We start from the raw sequence: 21,844 nt of genomic DNA, 5'->3' as shown, positions 1-21,844 counted from the left end.
AAAGTGTTTTGTTTTACAAAAAATCGCCTTTTATCTGCCCTTAACATGGGGACAGGGAGGGGATAACAAGGCACCATCGCACCTACCGGCAAGATTCCGTTTTTCATTGTTCAAGGTCTCAGGTAAAAGAATCCGAACATAGTTGCCGGTCCTCAGGTTTTGTATACTCAAATACTTCCAAGGCCTGCACTATTCAGTATTGTTTGACATTTTATCCTGGAAAGACTTAGCTCGGCACAAAGTCTAGAAATTATTCAGCTGTATTGCGAAAATAGACTTTTAATGAGGAATGTGTTTCGTGCGCTTAAAGCAATTTATGGTCCACATAATTGGTCTACCGAACGCACAATTCGCTATACAATCAGTAAGTTTGAAACCTAGTTTTGATTATTGGATAACACATGACCAAATAGACCACATTCAGCGCGTACTGAAAAAAAAAACATAGTAACGGTAGCGGATGGTGTACGCGAAAATAACGAAGAATCAATTCGTCGCCGTTCGCAACAGCTTGGCTTGTCGTATGCAACAACTTGGCGTATACTACGTAAGGATCTTGGTTTAAAGGCCTACAAAATTTAATTAGTGCAAGATCTGAGTAGTAACGGATAGATACACTTATACGATCCCGGTGTAAGTCAGATCTATTTCAGGGACGCGACCCTGCTCACGCAAGCCGTGACTATCCCCCAAATCCAAATAGGGGAGGTCATGTCCCGATCCAAGTTTCCTACCAAATATCCAAAAATCCTTTCCGATTATCCAACCCACAGGAGTAAACCTAACGCGCCAGAAAAATCATTGGGGAAGGCAACGGGAAACCACTCCAATTATTTCTCCCGAGTAAAGTTAACATGGCGCAATCCAAACATAATCAGAGTATTACTGATCATGGATCTCGGAAGACAAGATCCGACAGGGAAGGGCGCGCACCAGACTGTAGGGCCTTCCCGGTCGTCACCACACGAAACCCCTACAATTTAGAAAGTACGACAACTTTAAAAATGTCTAGCAGTACAATCAGATTAGGCACATGGAATGTTAAAAGCCTCTATGCAGCAGGCAAGCTCAGTAACTTACTTCAAGAGGTTAAACGCTTAAAAATTGATATAATGGGCATCAGTGAGCTCCGCTGGCCTGGAGCGGGAACATGTGAACAAGATGAAGGCACACTATACTATTCTGGAAGTGTAGAAGATGACGTACATCATAGGAATGGAGTTGGCATATTTATAACATCTAAATTCAAGAAATATGTGAAAAATTTTGTACCTGTGAATGACAGACTAGCGATACTCCAATTAAATAGTAAACCATTTAATGTCAATGTTATCCAGATATATGCCCCTACTTCAGAAAATAAATATGACAATGATGTGGAATCATTCTATAGTCAATTAAAACAGACACTTAACAATCTAAAAAGGAACGAAATCACATATATTATTGGAGATTTTAACGCGAAAATTGGCCAAGGACGAAGATCTGACCTGGTAGGTGAATATGGACTAGGGGAGAGCAATGAAAGAGGCGATAGATTATACCAGTTCTGTCAAGAACATGACATGACAATCGCAAATACATGGTTCAAATTACACAAAAGAAGATTATACACATGGAAGGGACCAGGAGATAACTCACTTCATATAATTAGAAATCAGATAGATTATATTCTAGTAAACAAGAGATTTAAGAATGGTGTCAAGAGATCAACGACAAATCCTGGTGCAGATATCTGTTCAGACCATAACCCTCTAATAGCTGACATCCAAGTGAAGCTCAAAAAAGTCGAAGAAAGCCCAAAAACACCAAAATTACATATCTCAGCATCCAACAAAACGCTAATAGAAAATGACCTGAATAATCAGCTAAAGAATTCAACAAATGAAAACAATACAGAAATATGGAACACGTTTAAAGATCTTACCTGGAAAGTAATGGAAAAATATACAACAACGATGCAGAGGCACAAAAAACAACAATGGATGACTGATGAAATCCTGGAGTTGATGGAGCAGAGAAGAAAACTGAAAGATAACAAGACAGAATACAAAGGAAAATAGAAACTAATTAAGCAAAAAATAAAGGTAGCTAAAGAAAAATGTCCACATACTATAACGGATTCGTCGGGAAAAATGATAATAGACGAACACGAAATTCGAACTACCGGGTATAATTATATAAATGAACTTTATAATGATGATAGACCCAAAGAACTGGAGACTTTAGATGAAGGTGAAGGACCAGAAATACTAAAATCAGAAATACTACATGCTATAAAATTGGCAAAAAGCAAGAAAGCCGTTGGTCCTGACAGCATACCTACAGAAATGTTAAAGCTCATAATATAAATGAGGAAAACATTGGAATACTAGTCAAACTTTTCAACGATATTTATTCGACTGGTGATATCCCTGAAGATTGGTTAAAGTCCGAATTCATAACCCTACCAAAAAAACAACGTCCGAAAAACTGAAGCGATTATAGAATGATAAGCCTTATGAGCCACACTTTGAAAATCTTTCTACGTATCATCCACAGTAGAATCAGAGATAAATGTGAAGAAGATCAGGATGAAACACAATTTGGCTTCAGAAATGGACTGGGAACCCGGGACGCACTCTTTGCACTAAATGTATTATTGCAGAAATGCCGAGATCAAAGGAAAGACGTCTTTGCTGTATTTATTGACTAGGAGAAGGCCTTTGATCGAGTACAACATCACAAATTAATTAAAATATTAAAGGATAAAGGAGTTGATAGTCAAGATGTACGAATCATAGAAAAATTATACTGGCGTCAAACAGCGACAGCTTGCATAAATGGAAAATCAACAGAAATATGCAAAATACAAAGAGGTGTCAGACAGGGTTGTATACTATCCCCACTGTTATTCAATTTATATTCAGATAGAATATTTAAGGAAGCGCTGCATAATTTGGAATGGGGTGTGAAAGTTAATGGAATTCTGATAAATACAATCAGATATGCAGACGATACAGTTATTTTAAGTGATGATATGAATGGATTACAACACCTTTTAAATGCTATTGACAAAGTGGGGAGAGATTTTGGCCTAAACATAAACTGTTCAAAAACAAAATACATGGTATTTAGCCGTTTGGCCCATCAAGATTCACGGTTATTTGTTGATGGTCATATAATTCAAAGAGTACCCAGTTTTAAATATCTTGGTTGCCATATTACTGAACAACTACATCCAGATAAAGAGATAAAATGTAGAATCGAGATAGCCCGCACGACATTTTTAAAAATGAGGCAATTCTTCTGTAATGATAACTTGCAACTTCAACTTCGAAAGCGCATCATTAAATGTTACATTTGGTCAGTTCTCTTGTATGGTGTCGAAGCATGGACATTAAAAATATCCACCATTAATCGTTTGGAGGCCTTTGAAATGTGGCTGCACAGGCGTACACTGAAAATACCATGGACGGCTATGCTGACAAATGTGGCAGTCCTTAAGAGAGCAAATGCTGTCCGCGAGTTGCTTAATAACATCAAATATAGAAAGATGGCCTATTTTGGACACGTAGTAAGGGGAGACCAATATAATATTCTTCAACTTATTATGATGGATAAAATCGAAAGACGCAGAGGAATTGACAGAAAGCAAGCCTCTTGGTTGAAGAATATCCGGGAGTGGACAGGAATAAAGAAAGCAGAACAACTATTTAGAATAGCTCGAGACAGAGACAGTTTCGCCATGTTAATCGCCAACGTCAAGGGGACTTGATAGGGCACGTTAAGAAGAAGCAAGATCTGAGGCCGATCGACCTTCCGAGTCGTCACCGTTTCAGTCAAAGTGCTCTTGATAAGCTTGCAAAAGATCCACTTTTTCGAAAAAAAAAAAAATGTTTTCTGATTAGGCCCATTTTTGGCTTAAGGGGAACGTGAATAAACTAAATGTCCGAAGAGGTTTAAGAGTTGCCATTACATTCAGAAAAACCAACTGTTTGGTGGGGTTTATGGGCCGGTGGGATCGTCGGTCCACATATCTTTAAAACATAGGCCGACCAGAATGTTACTGTGAATGGAGACCATTATCGCACCATGATAACGGACTATTAGGTGCCAGAAATTGAAGTTCGTAGTTTTAATGACGTTTGGTTCCAAAAATATGGCGTCAATTGCCATACAGCCCGTGAAAGCATGGCTTTACTGCGAAAAAGATTCGGTGAGTAATTTATTTCACGCTTCGGGCCAATGAATTGGCCGCCTATATCCTGTGACATTACACCTCTAGACGTTTTACTTTGGGGCTACCTAAAGTCCAAAGTCTACATGAATAAACCGGCTACGATTAAGACATTCTTCTTCTTCTTCAGGTGCCATCTCCGCTACGGAGGTTGGCAATCATCATAGCTATCTTAATTTTTGAGGCAGTAGCTCTAAATAGTTGTTTTGAGCTGCATCCAAACCATTCTCTCAGGTTCTTCAACCATGAAATTCGTCTTCTTCCGATGCTACTTCTGCCATCTATCTTTCCCTGCATTATGAGTCGTAGGATGCCATACTTCTCGCCCCGCATCACATGTCCGAGATACTGTAGCTTCTTTTCTTTAATTGTAAGTTCAACTTCCTTCTCTTTACCTATTCTTCTCAGTACTTCATTGTTTGTAACTCTATCTACCCAGGAAACCCTCATAATTCTTCTATAGGTTCACATTTCAAAGGCGTTAAGTCGTCTCATTGTCTCTACATTTAACGTCCATGATTCCACTCCATAGTATAGAACACTGTAGACGTAACATTTTGTTAGGCGTACTTTAAGAGCTAATGTTAAATCTTTGCTACATAGGAACTTTTTCATTTTTATAAAATTAGAACTTGCTTTTTCGATTCTGACTTTTATTTCTGCAGTGTAGTCATTATTTTCTGTTATAAGTGTTCCTAGGTAAGTGTACTTTTTTACTCTTTCGATCTGCTGGCCCTCTACTATCAAGATTTCGTTAGTATTATGGTTGTTTTTACTCATTTTCATAAACTTCGTCTTTTTGATATTGAGAGAGAGTCCGTACTCCCTACTACACTTTACTATTTTACTCACGAGTCTTTGCAGGTCTTGTAAACTATTGGCTATTATTACTGTATCATCTGCATATCTGATGTTGTTAACTAAGACTCCATTTACTCTTATGCCGACTGTTTCATCTTCCAGAGTTTCTCGCATTAACTCTTCAGAATAAGCGTTAAATAATAGAGGTGATAGTATGCAGCCTTGCCTGACTCCTCTCTTTATGTCCATTTCTTCAGATGTTTCTTTTTCAATTCTTACTATTGCTCGCTGATTGTAATAGAGGTGTGTTATTAGTCTTAAATCTCTTTCATCTAGGTTTTTATTTTTTAGGATTTCCATGAGTCGATCATGTTTTACTTGATCAAACGCTTTATTGTAGTCTATAAAACAGACGTAAAGAGGATGGTTAACATCCAAACATCTGTGTCAGCACGTTGAAGGAGAATAATGCCTCTGTGGTACCCATACCATTGCGGAACCCATATTGAGTGTCACTAATATCCAGCTCCAGTTTAGAGTGTATTCTGGCGTGGATAATTTTCAATAGAATTTTCAAGGTATGTGACATTAAGCTTATGGTTCGGTAGTCACTGCATTATTTTGCATTCACCTTCTTTGGCAAACACACAAAGGCTGATGTCAACATTTCTCTAGGGATGATTCCTGTAGTATAGATAGCGTTGAACAGTTCTACTATTATGTCCAGGTTTTTCTTGTTGACCAACTTTATCAGCTCGCTAGGCAATTCATCTGGACCAGCAGATTTATTGGTTTTCATAGAGTTTATTGCCTGACTAACCTCTGATTTGGTTATCTCTGGGCCTACATCTCCCGTTTGGCTATCTACGTATGTACTAGCTTCTCTCTGGTCATGAAATAATTCCTCGATATACTCTTTCCATCGTCGCAGTTTTCGTTTTGTCTCCATTATAATATTTCCATTTTTGTCGAGCAATATATTTGAGGTTCTTCTATTTCCTATTCCGGCTAGTTCTTTGACTTTTTTATGTAGGTTGAAGTTGTCATATGTGTTTTACAGTTCTTCTATTTCTTTACATTTTTCAGAGAAGTAGGTTTCTTTAGCCGCCTTAATTTTTCTTCTTATTTGGTTTTGAAGCTTTTTATAGCGGGTCTTATTAATGGTCTTGTTTTTTCTTCTTTCATTCATCAACTCTAGAATTTCCTCCGTCATCCATTCTCCTTTCTTACATTTGGTTGCAGTAAGTACTTTCTTACTTGGTTCTAATATAGAGGTTTTGAAGACTTGCCACTGCTGTTCTACGTTGCAATTATTTCCTGGGTTTCTGTCTAGATTTGTGTTGATTTCGTGTTTCAGATTTTCTTTTGTTTCTTCTGACTTTAGTTTCTGTATGTTAAGTTTATTGTTGTTGCGGCTTTTTTGCGTCTTTTTTAGTTGAAGTTGAAACCTAGCAATAAGAAGACTGTGATCAGAAGATACTTCTGCTCCTGTATATGCCTTTACTGCCTGAATTGAGTTTCGATATCTGTGCTTTATTAGGATGTAGTCAATTTGATTTCTGACAATTTTGTGCTCTTTGTCAGCTGGTGATTTCCATGTATACAGGCGTCGCTTAGGTAATTTAAAGAATGTATTTGCGGCTATAACATTATGCTCCTGGTAAAATTCTATTAGGCGATCCCCTCTGTCGTTTCGTTCGCCAAGCCCATATGGTCCTACATTAGGGTAGCATTTTCCTTCGCCAATTTTTGCGTTGAAATCAGCCATGATCACTGTTAATTAAGGCATTGGAGGCCAATATTACTCGAGTCATTGGTCAAATACCCATCGAAATGCTCGAACGCGCCATCGAGAATTGGAACTTCAGAATGGACCATCTTAACTGCAGTCACGGTCAACATTTGAAAGAAATGATCTTTAAGAAGTAATTTTAAAGAATGATTCTTTTGTATGACAATAAAAATTTTCAAATAAAACTTATTTTTTTCATTCTTTTATCTTTTTGAAAAAAGTACCTCTAAATGAATCACCCATTAGATCCCAAAATGTATGTTATTCGTATGTATAAAACTGTATTATTCCTATGCATCAAACTTGGCTACATTTCCATGTCTCAGAAACAAAACTACAATCGATGAAATAGACACTTTGGCCCTTCAAAACCGAAGAAATTACGTAGTGAAAAATCTGTTTTTTTGTAATTGCCAAAAAATAAATTACCTGAACTGTATTTCTATGAGCTTTAAGCTGTACTAATAATTTAGGATCTCTTGCGGTAACATCATGCATTTCAACAACGTCTGGTCTTTGAACCAATTGTTTTAATTCTGCAACACTTAATCTAGTCAGCTTCTTCATCTTTCTTTTTGATAATTTGGACTTATCTTCCAATTTTTTCTGTAACAATTGAATAAATTTACAAACAGAATACACGCAAATATATGGTTCAATATTATACAATTAATAAATTGATATTCGCTCCGTGCGTGACCATGGTGGGGATACACGAAACTATGCCAGCGCCCGTAGCGGCGAACTATGACAACTTTGGCGAATAAGGATTGAATAATAATTTTTTTCGATATATATTTCGCTAACCTTATTATTGCCGTTTTGATTTTTATTGTTTATATTTATACTTTCATAAGACTTTCTTTCATTCCCCAATCTGGTGGTATATTCCTATCGTCATCTATTTCCTTTTTGTGTTACACAAACACCATAAAATTAATAGTTCAATAGACCCAGCTAATGTTAAAATTATTGCTAACTGAAAGTCTAATAAGTCAGGAAATAAAATTCGAAATTATTTATCCTCTGAGCTTTTTAAGTTGGAAAAATAAAGCATAACAGAGTGGCGAAATATTCGACAAGGGAAATCTAAATTGCATTTCACGTCCTTTCATTCACCGTGATAATAAGTTTAGCAAACTATTTCCTTTAATATCCACCAAAGGTGAATAAAGTACACACACCGGCAAAATTAGCGGAACACGTTAAAAATGGGACATGTTTGATGTCTCGTATTTCATAAACCAGTGGTCCGATTTGAGTAATTCTTTTAGTATGTGATAGCCTTATTATTTAAGAATATCGGTGTAATAATATTGTTGCTAGACAGGTAAATACCATTTTATACTGGGTGTACCAATCATACTGTGTTTTTTTCTTAAAGTTTGGAACACCCTGTGGAATATTCTAGCATATGTAAAATATTAGAATTAATACTCGATTGTAGACTTAGGCTTGCTTAACATTTTTCTTTTCGATTCATTTACTTATGTGAGATAATAAAAAAGTTATGTGCGTTAAGAACTATCCATGTTTTTCATCAATAAATCATCATAGTAGGGGAGGAAAGTATACTAAATTTGTAGTTACTCGAGCGTTATGGGGACCTATTGGATTGTGAAGAGCATGTGCCAAAATAAGAAAAAGGTTAAGTTAAGTTTTCCATAAAGTGGGGGACTTTTCATTTTTTAATTTAATTTTCCATTTGAAACAATCATTTTTCTCCGATCTATTCATAATTCGAAAAAATATGTCGAATAAAAGTTGCTTATTTTTACGTAAAGAATCCAAATCTGCAATAAAAATTGGGGGCTCCTATTTAAGATTTTAAATTAAATCCCCCACCCCACCTCTGTGGGGGGCTCGTGACACCCCACGGAGAGGGGTGGGGGGTAAATTAAAAATTATAAATACGAACCCTGCGATATTTTGCGAAATGAACATCAGATCGTAAAACTGCAAAATACACCTATTCAATATTCCCCCACGGAGGTGGGGTGGGGGGTTACATTAAAATATTAAATAGGAGCCCCCAATTTTTATTGCATATTTGGATCCTTGACCTAAAAATAAGCAACTTTTATTTGCAACATTTTTTCCCATTATGGATAAATAGCGCTATAATCGGAAAAAACGATTGGTGGAAATGGAAAATTAAATTGCAAAATGGAGAGTCCCACACTTTATGGAAAACTAACTTAACTTTTTTTGGTTGTAGCACCCACTCTTCACAATCCACTCCAGGTCACAAGAACGCTCGAGTAATTGCAAATTTAGCATACTTTTCTCCCCTACTATGAGGATTTATTGATAAAAAACATGGCTAGTTGTTAAAGCACATAACTTTTTTACTTTCCAACATAAGCAAATGAATCAAAAAAGAAAATGTTAAGAAAGCATAATTCTACAATCGAGTTTTAATTTTAATATTTTATATATGCTGGAATATTCCACAGGGTGTTCCGAACTTTAAGAAAAAAACACAGTATGCTTGTTACACCCGGTATAAAATGACATTTACCTGTCTAGCAACAATATTATTACACCGATATTCTTAAATAATAAGGCTATAACATACTAAAAGAATCACTCAAATCGGACCACTGGTTTATGAAATACGAGACATCAAACATGTCCCATTTTTAACGTGTTCGGCTAATTTTGCCGGTGTGTGTATAAACTAAAAGAAAAACTAAAAGAAAAAAAAGTATAAACTAAAAGAAAAAAAAACTAAAAGAAAAAAGTATGAATTAAAAGAAAAGAAAAGATGGTTCAGATTTGATTACTGTACAGATCCTCTACTATGTGCTTATACGTATTTCGGAATAACCGTTTCCTCATCGGAGCACCTGGGTAGAGGCACTGAACTGAAATCAAATCCTTTCATCCTTTCGGGGTAATTATCAAAATAATTACCAAATATGCTACTTAAAAAGCTCAGAGGATAAATAATTTCAAATTTTATTTCCTGACTTTTTAGACTTTTGATTCATAGATGGTGCTAGTAGCATCTTTGGTAATTATTTTGATAATTACCCGGAAAGGATAAAAGGATTTGATTTCAGTTCAGTGCCTCTACCCAGGTGCTCCGATGAGGAAACGGTTATTCCGAAATACGTATAAGCACATAGTAGAGGCTCTGTACTGTAATCAAATCTCAACCATCTTTTATTTTCTTTTATTGCTAATTGCTTTCGATGTACACTTAATTCATGTTAACACCGACAACTACACTATAACGAAAAAGTGAAGAAAAACCCTTAAAATTGATATTTTCTTCAGAGAACTTCCAAATATCCGATTTTTAATTTGACGTTTATTTGACACTCCAACTTATTGTTTGTGTAATAAATTTTATCAAAAATGTTAGTAAATATTACATTAAAGTCAAATATGTCATATGTGTATCATATGTTTAACGTCAAATTGTGTTTAAAAAATTTCAGGCGACTACGCTAGGTGTCGCGTCAGTCATGCACGGAGCGAATATGGTGGCATCAATCGTTTGTATCATACACGTCTAATTTAAATTTATAATGTAATGCAGGTTCCATAAAAAACTACCCAATACAAGTAAAAAATAATCAACTTACCTCTTCCATATCATCCATATCATCAACATCTTCAGCTACAGCGACTGTCTTACTTGACAAGGATGTGGGCAAAGCTAAAGTGGGCGGAGCAATATCTGCCTTTTGATCTGATATTTTAAATGATTCAAAAATACTGTAAAACTGCCTGTATTGTGGAGCTAGTTCATGTAGTCCAATAGTTTCTTGAACGTATCTAAAACAATTGAAATAAGATGTGTGACGCAGTACATGTACTAAGTAGGAATAATACTATACTACACATTTATTTTCTCGCAATTATTCTAGATACTAGAAAGTATGTCACAGCAAGTGACATACTTTCACCATGTGAACAAGTCAAATCCACAGCTCAGATGTTACCTGGGGCAGATTAGCAAAATATTTTAAACATCCACGCTTAATGTAGCATTTTAAACCAATGTTTCCTTGACGGACTACTTTTACTGGGCTTTGACCCACATATTTTTGTTAAATAATATCTTGGTGGTTAGCATATACATTGCACGTGAGTATAACCTAGAACTTTTCTTAACCCTAGTCAAAATTTCAATATATTTGCATTATTTTACCAGGTTATATTCATTTTAGGTAAGCACTGATGATGACTGGTAAACCAGTCGAAAACTAGTTATGTGATTTTGATGTAGCCCTTTTGAGGGATTTTAAATATACCTTTTATAAAGGATTTTACTGTTTTTTGTATTACATGGTATACAGCCAACAGGAAAACTTTTTCCTTGTGGATTTTTAAATTTGAATTACTCCTCCTAGTTTACTACCACTTCTCAGTTGGTCTGTGCCTTTTGAACCGCCAAGAACCACGTGTTCTAGTCGAGCAAGGAGCCATGTTGCTCTTTAAGTATTATAATAAAATCCATTACCATTGACTCAGGGTAGCATTACTTTCTACAAATGTAATATGTAAACCATCTATTTTGATGTCACCACTTTCATTAGTGTGCTAGTTTCATGTACGTAACAGAATGCACTGAGGATGATCTGAATCAGATCGAAAACGATTACTCTTCATTTGAGGTATTTATACCTATGAGACGTAAGTTTTTTACACCTTTGTATTTTTTATGAATAAGTCACTTAGTCTTTTTATAGGAAAGCTCTGATGATGGCATTTTGATATGCTGAAAGTAGTTAGCTGATTTTTAATAAAGTTTTTACACACTATCAGTTTTTTGAAAACATACACCCGTTGCCGTTTTGATTTATACAAATGACCTTGGACCGTTTTAAGGCAGAGGTTATACACAGATATCTTACATTGATATTGAAAATGGAGTTAGGCAAGGTGATCCTTGCGATCAACAGTATTTTTTAATCTAACTTTGGAAGCCATTAGAAGAATAAAATGTATATGCAAAAAATACAATTTACAAAAAAAAAACATAAAAATGTACAGCAAACGACATTTAGTGAGGTGATAGGAATGACATAGACGTACTAAATTATATAAGTATACAGTTAGTGTAATTGGCTATTCATATAGCTTGGCCTGTTACTGTTTCACTGCCACAATTTACGTAATAGTCCACAGCTGGAAGCAGATTTTGCTCGTGTAAGTAATATGGACAAACTATACGGGGATCTGTTGAATTAGTTGTCTACATGACTCTCCCATACGGGGGACAAGAGTAGTTATAAGGGGTCACAGTAGCGGTTTTTGGTATTTTTCTTTGTGACGCACATGATCCGGAGGAAGAAGTAGATTATGACGTAACTAAGCAAGATCTCCAGGGGCGGACAAGGTTGAATACACAAAATTTTTGGGCGATGCTCGTCATGGAGAATATGTCCGCAACTTGCACAATTGATTCATTTAGATGTGTAGAATAAAAATCCAAAAGGGCGGACAGCTAGGTGGGTTTATTTTTCTTAAAAATGGGGCCACAATATTTTTATAAAAATGTAGAGAAAAAATGAAATTTTCTATATTTTTCAACTATTTTTTTATAACATTGATTTATGTAAATATTGCAGTATATATTATACAGGGTGTCCCGAAAAGATTGGTCATAAATTATACCACACATTCTGGTGTCAAAAATAGTTCGATTGAACCTAACTTACCTTAGTACAAATGTGTTCATAAAAAAAGTTACAGCCCTTTGAAGTTACAAAATGAAAATCGATTTTTTTCAATATATCGAAAACTATTAGAGATTTTTTATTGAAAATGGACATGTATCATTCTTATGGCAGGAACATATTAAAACAAAATTATAGTGAAATTGGTCCACCCCATAAAAAATTTATGGGGATTTTGTTCCCTTAAACCCCCCCAAACTTTTGTGTACGTTCCAATTAATTCATTATTGTAGTACCATTAGTTAAACACAACGTTTTTAAAACTTTTTTGCCTCCTAGTATTTTTTCGATAAGATGGTTTTTATCGAGATGCGGCTTCTTTTTCAGTATATTTACGTAAAAATGTTATGTGGGTTTTGTTCCTTTAAACCCCCCCCCCCCCCCAAATGTTTGTGTACGTTTCAATTAAACTATTATTGTGGTACCATTACACAGTATTTTTAAAACTTTTGCCTCTTAGTCTTTTTTTCATAAGCCACCTTTTATCATGATGTAGCTCCTTTTTCAAAATATACATAAAAATGTAAATTATAAATAAATTTTCAGATTATTAACAGGTCTCTATAATCGTACTTAACCATATATACAAATATGTGGTGGATTCGACAAATATTCAAAATATCTCGATAAACACTGGCTTATCGAAAAAGTACTAAGAGGCAAAAAAGTTTTAGAAATATTGTGTTTAACTAATGGTGCCACAATAATAATTTAATTGGAACGTACACAAAAGTTTGGGGGGGGGGTTTAAGGGAACAAAACCCCCATAAAATTTTTATGGGGTGCACAAATTTCACTTTAATTTTTTTTTAAGATGTTGCTTCCATAAAAATTCCGCATGTCCATTTTCAATAAAAAATCTCTAATAGTTTTCGATATATTGAAAAAAATCGATTTTCATTTTGTAACTTCAAAGGGCTGTAACTTTTTTGTGTGCACTATTGTATATAGGTAAGTGAGGTTCAATCAACGTATTTTTGACCCCAAAATCTGTGGTATTATTTATGACCAATCTTTTCGGGTCACCCTGTATATTTTATACTGTTATATTTTTGTATTTTTTATTTAAAGTAAAAATATATCTTTTATATTGTTACATTCTACATTTAGAGTCTTATTTTGGTCAATTTAGTTTCTCAATTGAAATGTTTTCCAAAATATCACATTTTGGATCTCGAAATGTTCCCTGGTCCCGAAAAGATTGGTCATAAATTATAGCACAGATTCTGGGGTCAAAAATAGATTGATTGAACCTCACTTAAGTATATACAATAGTGCACACAAAAAAAGTTACAGCCCTTTGAAGTTACAAAATGAAAATCGATTTTTTTCAATATATCGAAAACTATTAGAGATTTCTTATTTAAAATGGACATGTGGCATTCTTATGGCAGAAACATCTTAAAAAAAATTAAAGTGAAATTTTTGCACCCCATAAAAATTTTATGGGGGTTTTGTTCCCTTCAACCCCCCCAAACTTCTTTGTACGTTCCAATCAAATTATTATTATGGCACCATTAGTTAAACACAATGTTCTTAAAACTTTTTTGTCTCTTAGTACTTTTTCGATAAGCAGTGTTTATCGAGATATTTTGAATATTTATCGAATCCACCACATATTTGTATATGGTTAAGTACGATTATTATAGATCTGTTAATAATCTGAAAATTTATGTATAATTTACATTTTTAGGTATATTTTTAAAAAGAAGCCGCATCTCGATAAAAGGTGACTTATCAAAAAAAGACTAAGAGGCAAAAAAGTTTTAAAAACACTGTGTTTAACTAATGGTACCACAATAATAGTTTAATTGGAACGTACACAAACATTTGGGGGGTTTAAAGGAACAAAATCCCCATAAAATTTTTATGTAAATATATTAAAAAACAAGCCGCATCTCGATAAAAACTGGCTTATCGAAAAAATACTAAGAGGCAAAAAAGGTTTAAAAACGTTGTGTTTAACTAATGATACCACAATAGTGAATTAATTGGAACGTACACAAAAGTTTGGGGGGGTTTAAGGGAAGAAAACCCCCATAAAATTTTTATGTGGTGGACAAATTTCACTATAATTTTGCTTTAAGATGTGCCTGCCATAAGAATGGTACATGTCCATTTTCAATAAAAAATCTCTAATAGTTTTCGATATATTGAAAAAAATCGATTTTCATTTTGTAACTTCAAAGGGCTGTAACTTTTTTTATGAGCACATTTGTACTAAGGTAAGTTAGGTTCAATCGAACTATTTTTGACCCCAGAATGTGTGGTATAATTTATGACCAATCTTTTCGGGACACCCTGTATAATATCCAATAATTACTTACCAAAATTTAAATTTTCCTTTGAAGGTCCATTTTTTGTTGTTGTAAACTTCTACAATTAACCCCCTCTGTGGCGCAGTGGTAAGAGCGCCTACCTTTGAAACGAAAGGTCGGGAGTTCGAATCCTACCAGGGGCAGAAATTTTTCATTTATTATAAATTAATAAATGAAAAATAGTTTCTGTTCTTGTGGGATCGGTACTCACCGGAGAGACCGCAGACGTTCGGAAACAATTAGCGTCTCTTTGCAAAGACAATGACGTCGATTTTGCAAAGTAACAAGACACTTACTCAACACACACACTACACATTACTCCCCTGACTTAGTAATAAGTTATACAATTACGTGGCTAAAGGTTCTAGTTCTAAACCAAAGCCAGAATCAGAAAAAAAAAACTTCTACAATTGTTTTCTTAATCGATGTAAAAAAACTTTTTACCACTTACATTATTCACTGAATCCGAAAATAATTTCTTGATATTTTAGTTTGCACGCTTTTCTAATTTTTAATTTATCTCTGCAGTATTTTAAAGAATCTTCATTGAACAAAATAATTTTATCATTTTCGTTATAAAAAATTTTTAGAACACACGTGGCATGAACGTTTTCATCCATTTTTGAATACAACCGTTAACTCACAAATCACATACCTCTAGATGCAAGGCGTTATTTGGATATAAAATTCAGCGCTCCAAGAGATTTGTGTCGAAACTAATCCAATCTGAAGATTACGCAGGAATTTCAAAATTTAACTCCGGTAGGAAAATTTAAATATAGCTTAAAATATTTAAATATAATGTGGTACAGTTGGAAAATATTTTAAATTGGTACATTTAAAAAAAATGACCCCCACCTAGGTGCCCGCCCTTTTGTATTTTGATTATACACATTTAAATGAATGAACTGTGCAAGTTGCGGATATATTCTCGATGCCGAGCATCATCCAAAAGTTTTGAATATTCACCCCTGCCCGCTACCCCTTTGTCCCCATGGAGCTGTTCGCCCCTGGAGATTTTGCTTAGTTACCTCATCATCACCTTGGTGCTACAGAGGGCCTCGACCTTCTCAAGCTTTCTACGCCATTCTGTTAGTTATCGCATGACCTTCTTATTCCCAGATTTTGGCACTATCTCGATCACGAGCGTCACACAAAAACCCCTTATAATTTTTATATTTACCCTGTCTGCCACTTCTTTGTCACCCATGGGGCTGTCCGCCCCTGGAGATCTTGCTTAGTTGCGGCATGATCTACTTATTCTCAAATTTTGGTTCACTACCTCGATCACGAGCGTCACAAAAAAACCCTTATAATTTTTATATTCACCCCTGCCCACCACCCTTTTGTCCCCCACGCAGCGTTCCGCCCCTGGAGATTTTGCTTAGTTACGCCATGACCTACTTAGTCCCAAATTTTGGTGCACTATCTCGATCATGAGCGTCACAAAAAAAAATAATAAAAACCGCGACTTTGACCCCTTATAACTACCCTCGTTCAAGGCTCTGGTGTCCGCCCGTAAGTAGGCATGGGAAAGTCATGTACACAACTAATTCAACATATACCCGTATAGTTTGTCCATATTACTTATCACGAGCAAAATACGCTTCTATCTTTCCGACTATAACCAATGCCGCTAAAATGGGACCCTTTATACTTTGTCGGTGTTTCCAAGATATGGCATAGTCGAATTTCTCGGTATTTGTCGTTTACTGTAAAAAATTATAAGAGTTAATACAAAATCATATCAAACCTACTCTATTTCGACATTTTCTAGTTCATTTACTAAGTTTACTTCTTTTTCTCCATTCTTTTTATTGTCCTCTTTTTCCTCATTGGCTTTAAGTCTCCTGTTCTTTTTCTTGTTTTTCTTCTTCTTATTTTTACTATATTTGTCTTTTACCTCCTTCTCTTTTGGAACTTTATATGAGGTTACCACTGCATCAGGAACAACATCCTAAAATATAATATAATACTTCAATTCAATAATTAACTAAGAAGTAAGATGTGAAACCTATATGTTTGGATTTAAAAAAATGACTAATCTTAAAATACAACAATGATGCACTAGAAATAAACAAACCAAGACACGTTAAATGTTACGAGGAGCACTCCCGAATCATGATTACCCCAGGCTGTGGGTGAAAAATAGGTCGATTTCAGGATATAATTCAGGAATTTTTGAAACCTATCAGGTGTTGTAAAGGACGATGCCAGGTATAACTTCTACTAAAATGCAACCAAAAATATTGTGCCCTTTTTTTATTGCGATTTTCATTTGCCAAATTTGCAATTTTTAACGATTTTTAATTTTGCAGCTTAGGATATTGCTTTTAGAGAAAAACTTTTTAATAGAAAGTTGTAGTAAATTAAAAAACCTACAATTTGAGGTATGGTAAGTTTAATTTCGTTGATTGGTTATTGCAAAACAGCCTGCGAAATGTCCAAAATGGCCGTCTTTTACAATTGCATTATTTATTGTACAAATATTTTTTCTTTATTATTTAAAGCTTTAAAATGAAGATATTTCAATTCCAAACATAAAAAAAATTGTAAAGCCAGATTAACAAATTTGTTGCTTTTTCTTCTTATGGTGCCTATCCGTTACGGATGTTGGACACTAACATGGCTATTCTGACTTTGTTGACTGCTGCCCTGAAAAGTCCGGTAGTGGTTAAGTTAAACCATTTTCGCAGGTTATGCAGCCAGGATATCCTTCTTCGTCCTGGACCTCTTAGAGGATTTGTTGCTTAGATATTATAAATTGTTTATCCCAAGAGGTCAAATGTCGAAGGCTATACTTTTTGAAAAAAAATCGTAGAGAGTTGGTGAAACATCCAATCTCCTTCCAAAGAGTTATGTTTTCATATTTTGATGTAAATAAATGCGTAAAACATTTTTAAACCTCTAATTTTTGGGTTTGAAAATAAGGGGGCAAATTTCGTTAAAAACATTTAGAGCTGAAGCGGCCCTGTACATCCTATGAGTTTCTAACTTACAGATTATTGTTGCTAAAGATGAAACGAAGATTTATAAAAAAATAAAAAATTTCTACGACCAACTGAAGCCGAGATAATTTTTGGGTTTGAAAATAAGGGGGCAAATTTCCTTATAAACATTTAGAGCTGAAGCGGCCCTGTACATCCTATGAGTTTCTAACTTACAGATTATTGTTGCTGAAGACGAAACGAAGATTTATAAAAAAATAAAAATTTTCTACAACCAACTGAAGCCGAGATAATTGTTTTTTCTTCTTAAATCGTAGTGCCTTTATTTATAACAATTAAGAAATTATTTTAAAGTCATTGACTAAAGAAAGACTTATATTATCTTAAAATAAAAATTATTATAAAATATAATTACATTTAATTATTAAAAATTATTTTTAAAATCGGTGCTTTTGCAAGCGGCCGAATTTTGCAAATCGCCCGGCTCGCTTCAAATCCGCGCGCTCGGAAAATTTTTACGTAACTTGTATTAAATTTTGACAGAAAACAATTTAATAATATTACCATTATATATACAGTCTATTTACCACTGTATTTGTTTTTGTTGATAAACTTTTATATGTGAAATCCAAAACGAATAGTTACTACAAGAAGAAAAAGTTTTATATTGTATATTATAGTAAGAGGTAACATTATTATTATTATATTTATATAACAATGAGAAAATTAAAAATATAGATATATATTCCATATATATGTATCATTTTTGTAACATTATTTCTTCAGAAATGAAATTTCACATTGAAAAGTTTATCAAGAATAACAAATACAGTGGTAAATAGACTGTATATTATAATGGTAATATTATTAAATTATTTTCTGTCAAAATTTAATACAAGTTACGTAAAAATTTTCCGAGCGCGCGGATTTGAAGCGAGCCGGGCGATTTGCAAAATTCGGCCGCTTGCAAAAGGACCGATTTTAAAAATAATTTTTAATTATTAAATATAATTAATTTTATAATAATTTTTATTTTAAGATAATATAAGTCTTTCTTTAGCCAATGACTTTAAAATAATTTCTTAATTGTTATAAATAAAGGCACTACGATTTAAGAAAAAAAAAAAACAATTATCTCGGCTTCAGTTGGTTGTAGAAAATTTTTATTTTTTTATAAATCTTTGTTTCGTCTTCAGCAACAATAATCTGTAAGTTAGAAACTCATAGGATGTACAGGGCCACTTCAGCTCTAAATGTTTATAAGGAAATTTGCCCCCTTATTTTCAAACCCAAAAATTATCTCGGCTTCAGTTGGTCGTAGAAATTTTTTATTTTTTTATAAATCTTCGTTTCATCTTTACCAACAATAATCTGTAAGTTAGAAACTCATAGGATGTACAGGGCCGCTTCAGCTCTAAATGTTTATAACGAAATTTGCCCCCTTATTTTCAAACCCAAAAACTAGAGGTTTAGACATGTTTTACGCATTTATTTACATCAGAATATGAAAATATAACTCTTTAGAAGGAGATTGGATGTTTCACCAACTCTCTACGATTTTTTTTCAAAAAGTTATAGCCTTCGATATTTGACCTCTTGGGATAAACAATTTATAATATCTAAGCAACAAATTCGTTAATCTGGCTTTACAAGTTTTTTTATGTTTGGAATTGAAAGATCTTCATTTTAAAGCTTTAAAAAATAAAAAAAATTATTTGTACAATAAATAATGCAATTGTAAAAAACGGCCATTTTGGACCTTTCGCAGGCTGTTTTGCAATAACCAATTAACGAAATTAAACTTACTATACCTCAAATTGTAGGTTTTTTAATTTACTACAACTTTCTATTAAAAAGTTTTTCTCTAAGATCAATATCCTAAGCTGCAAAATTAAAAATCAATTAAAATTGCAAATTTAACAAATGAAAATCGCAATAAAAAAAAAGCGCACAATATTTTTGGTTACATTTTAGTAGAAGTTATTCCTGGCATCGTCCTTTGCAACACCTGATAGGTTTCAAAAATCCCTGAATTATATCACGTTTTTTCACCCACAGCCTGGGGTAGATTTACAATATATAAACTTGGTAAATCATTGTTCGGGATTTACAATGTTTATATGTAGTACATTCTAAATTATGATTCGGGAGTGCTCCTCGTAACATTCAACGTGTCTTGGTTTGTTTATTTCTAGTGTATCTTTATTGTGATTTTAGTATACATTAGAGTTTTTCCTCTCATAAAAATAATCTCTATTTAATTTTTTTCCTTAACACAAGTGTTTATTTATTTATATCACTTGTGCCATATGATACAACATAATAATATGTAACCCTTACCACATTATCATCCTTCTCCCAAAGAGGTTCCTTCTCAGAACTCTTTTGATTTTGTTGATTTTCTGTATTCGCAGCATCTATTTCATTACCAAGCTCCAATTGCCTCTGACTTTTTAAAGCGAGAACTTCTTCTAAAGCTTGTGGAAGAACTACTTCAGATGATTCTTGTGTATTTATTTGTTCTGGTGGAATAACTTTTAGTGATAGAAGAGATGGCAGTTGTGCTGAAGGGACAGGGTCTTCAGAATCTAAAATAATATTATTGCATTAGTTCATTATGAATACAAATACATAAAAACATATTTATATAGGGTGATTCATTAATAATATCCAATCTCTGAGTTATAGATTCTAGACCTAAAAATAATACGATTAAACCCAAATCACCTAGATAAAATGCGGCTCGCCACTGAGTTACATTAGTGCGGCAGATTCGTGCAAATATTTATAAGAATTGCACATTTATTGATACAAGCATATAAATTGGGCCACATATAAAGGTTCAAATTTAGATATGAGGCCATCTCAGATTTTGCCTTTTACAAAAATGGCGGACATTCAAAATGGGCGACTATACATATGTGACTAATAGCACGATATCTTTTGAATGAAAAGTCCGATTTCAACCAAATTTGGTACATAGGTTCTTTTTGTGATTTACAAGGTCTATGTCGTGAACTGGAAGAATCGGTTTATCAGAAGTTGTGTTTTTCCTGGTTTTTCATGTAAAACTATTTTATATTATGTACATAATTTATTTTCAATTTTTTTACCCTGTATATATTAATTTTTCATAATGGTAATACCACCATTGAAAAGAGCGTAAGAATATGTTTTAGAAAATATTTTGAACTTTTTAGTTATGTTAATTACCATTTAATAAATGCATAACATATCTTCACATGTACCTTTGTGTGGCAGATTCGTGCAAATATTATAAGAATTATTGTGAATTTAACGGTAGAAGCATATAATTTATACCACATATACTACACATACAAAAGTTCAAATTCAGATATGAGGCCATCTCAGATTTTGCCTCTTACAAAAATGGCGAGTATTCAAAATGGCGGCTATACATATGTGAGTAATAGCACGATAGCTTTTGAACGAAAAGTCCGATTTCAGCCAAATTTGTCATCAAGGTTGTTTTTTGGATGAATAAGATCGAGGTTTTGAACCGGAAGAATCGGTTCACCAGAAGTTGTGTTTTTACTGTTTTTTTTTTATGTAAAAATCTGTTGTTTTTTTCAATTCTTTCACCCTGTATATATTAATTTTTCAAAAAGTTAATACCGCCATTGAAAAGAGTGTAAACATAATTTTTACGAGAGATTTTGAACTTTTTAGTTATGTTAATTACAATTTAATAAATGCATAACGTATTTTCACATGTACCTGTGTGCGTCAGATTCATTTTGAATGCCCGCCATTTTTGTAAAAGATAAAATCTGAGATGGCCTCATATCTAAATTTGAATCTTTGTATGTGTAGTGTGTGTGGTCCAAATTATATGATATAACCATTAAATGCACAATAATTCTTATATTATTTGCACGAATCTGCCGCACATAGGTTTATAGGTACATGTGAAGATACATTATGCATTTATTAATTGGTAATTAACGTAACTAAAGAGTTCAAAATATTGCCTAAAAATATTTTTACGCTCTTTTCAACGCCGGTATTAAATTTTTGAAAAATTTATATATACAGGGTGAAAGAATTATTGG

At 33.7% G+C, this 21,844-nt stretch overlaps 1 protein-coding gene across 1 annotated transcript in view; it reads right to left on the bottom strand.

Annotated features, from left to right (window-relative positions):
* Positions 1 to 21,844, bottom strand: part of LOC126884316 (splicing factor 3B subunit 2) — a 157,681-nt gene that overhangs the window by 91,791 nt on the left and 44,046 nt on the right. The window contains exons 3-6 of the mRNA XM_050650255.1: positions 20,112 to 20,359; positions 16,581 to 16,780; positions 10,406 to 10,598; positions 7,242 to 7,418 (exon numbers count right to left, since the gene is read on the bottom strand). Coding sequence (XP_050506212.1) covers positions 7,242 to 7,418; positions 10,406 to 10,598; positions 16,581 to 16,780; positions 20,112 to 20,359 — 818 coding nt within the window. The remainder of the gene's footprint in view (positions 1 to 7,241; positions 7,419 to 10,405; positions 10,599 to 16,580; positions 16,781 to 20,111; positions 20,360 to 21,844) is intronic.

Source organism: Diabrotica virgifera, chromosome 5 (assembly GCF_917563875.1).
Source record: "Diabrotica virgifera virgifera chromosome 5, PGI_DIABVI_V3a".
Classification (NCBI taxonomy): domain Eukaryota; kingdom Metazoa; phylum Arthropoda; class Insecta; order Coleoptera; family Chrysomelidae; genus Diabrotica; species Diabrotica virgifera.
Note: the sequence above shows the minus strand (reverse complement) of the source record. Positions and strands in the feature narration are given on the sequence as shown.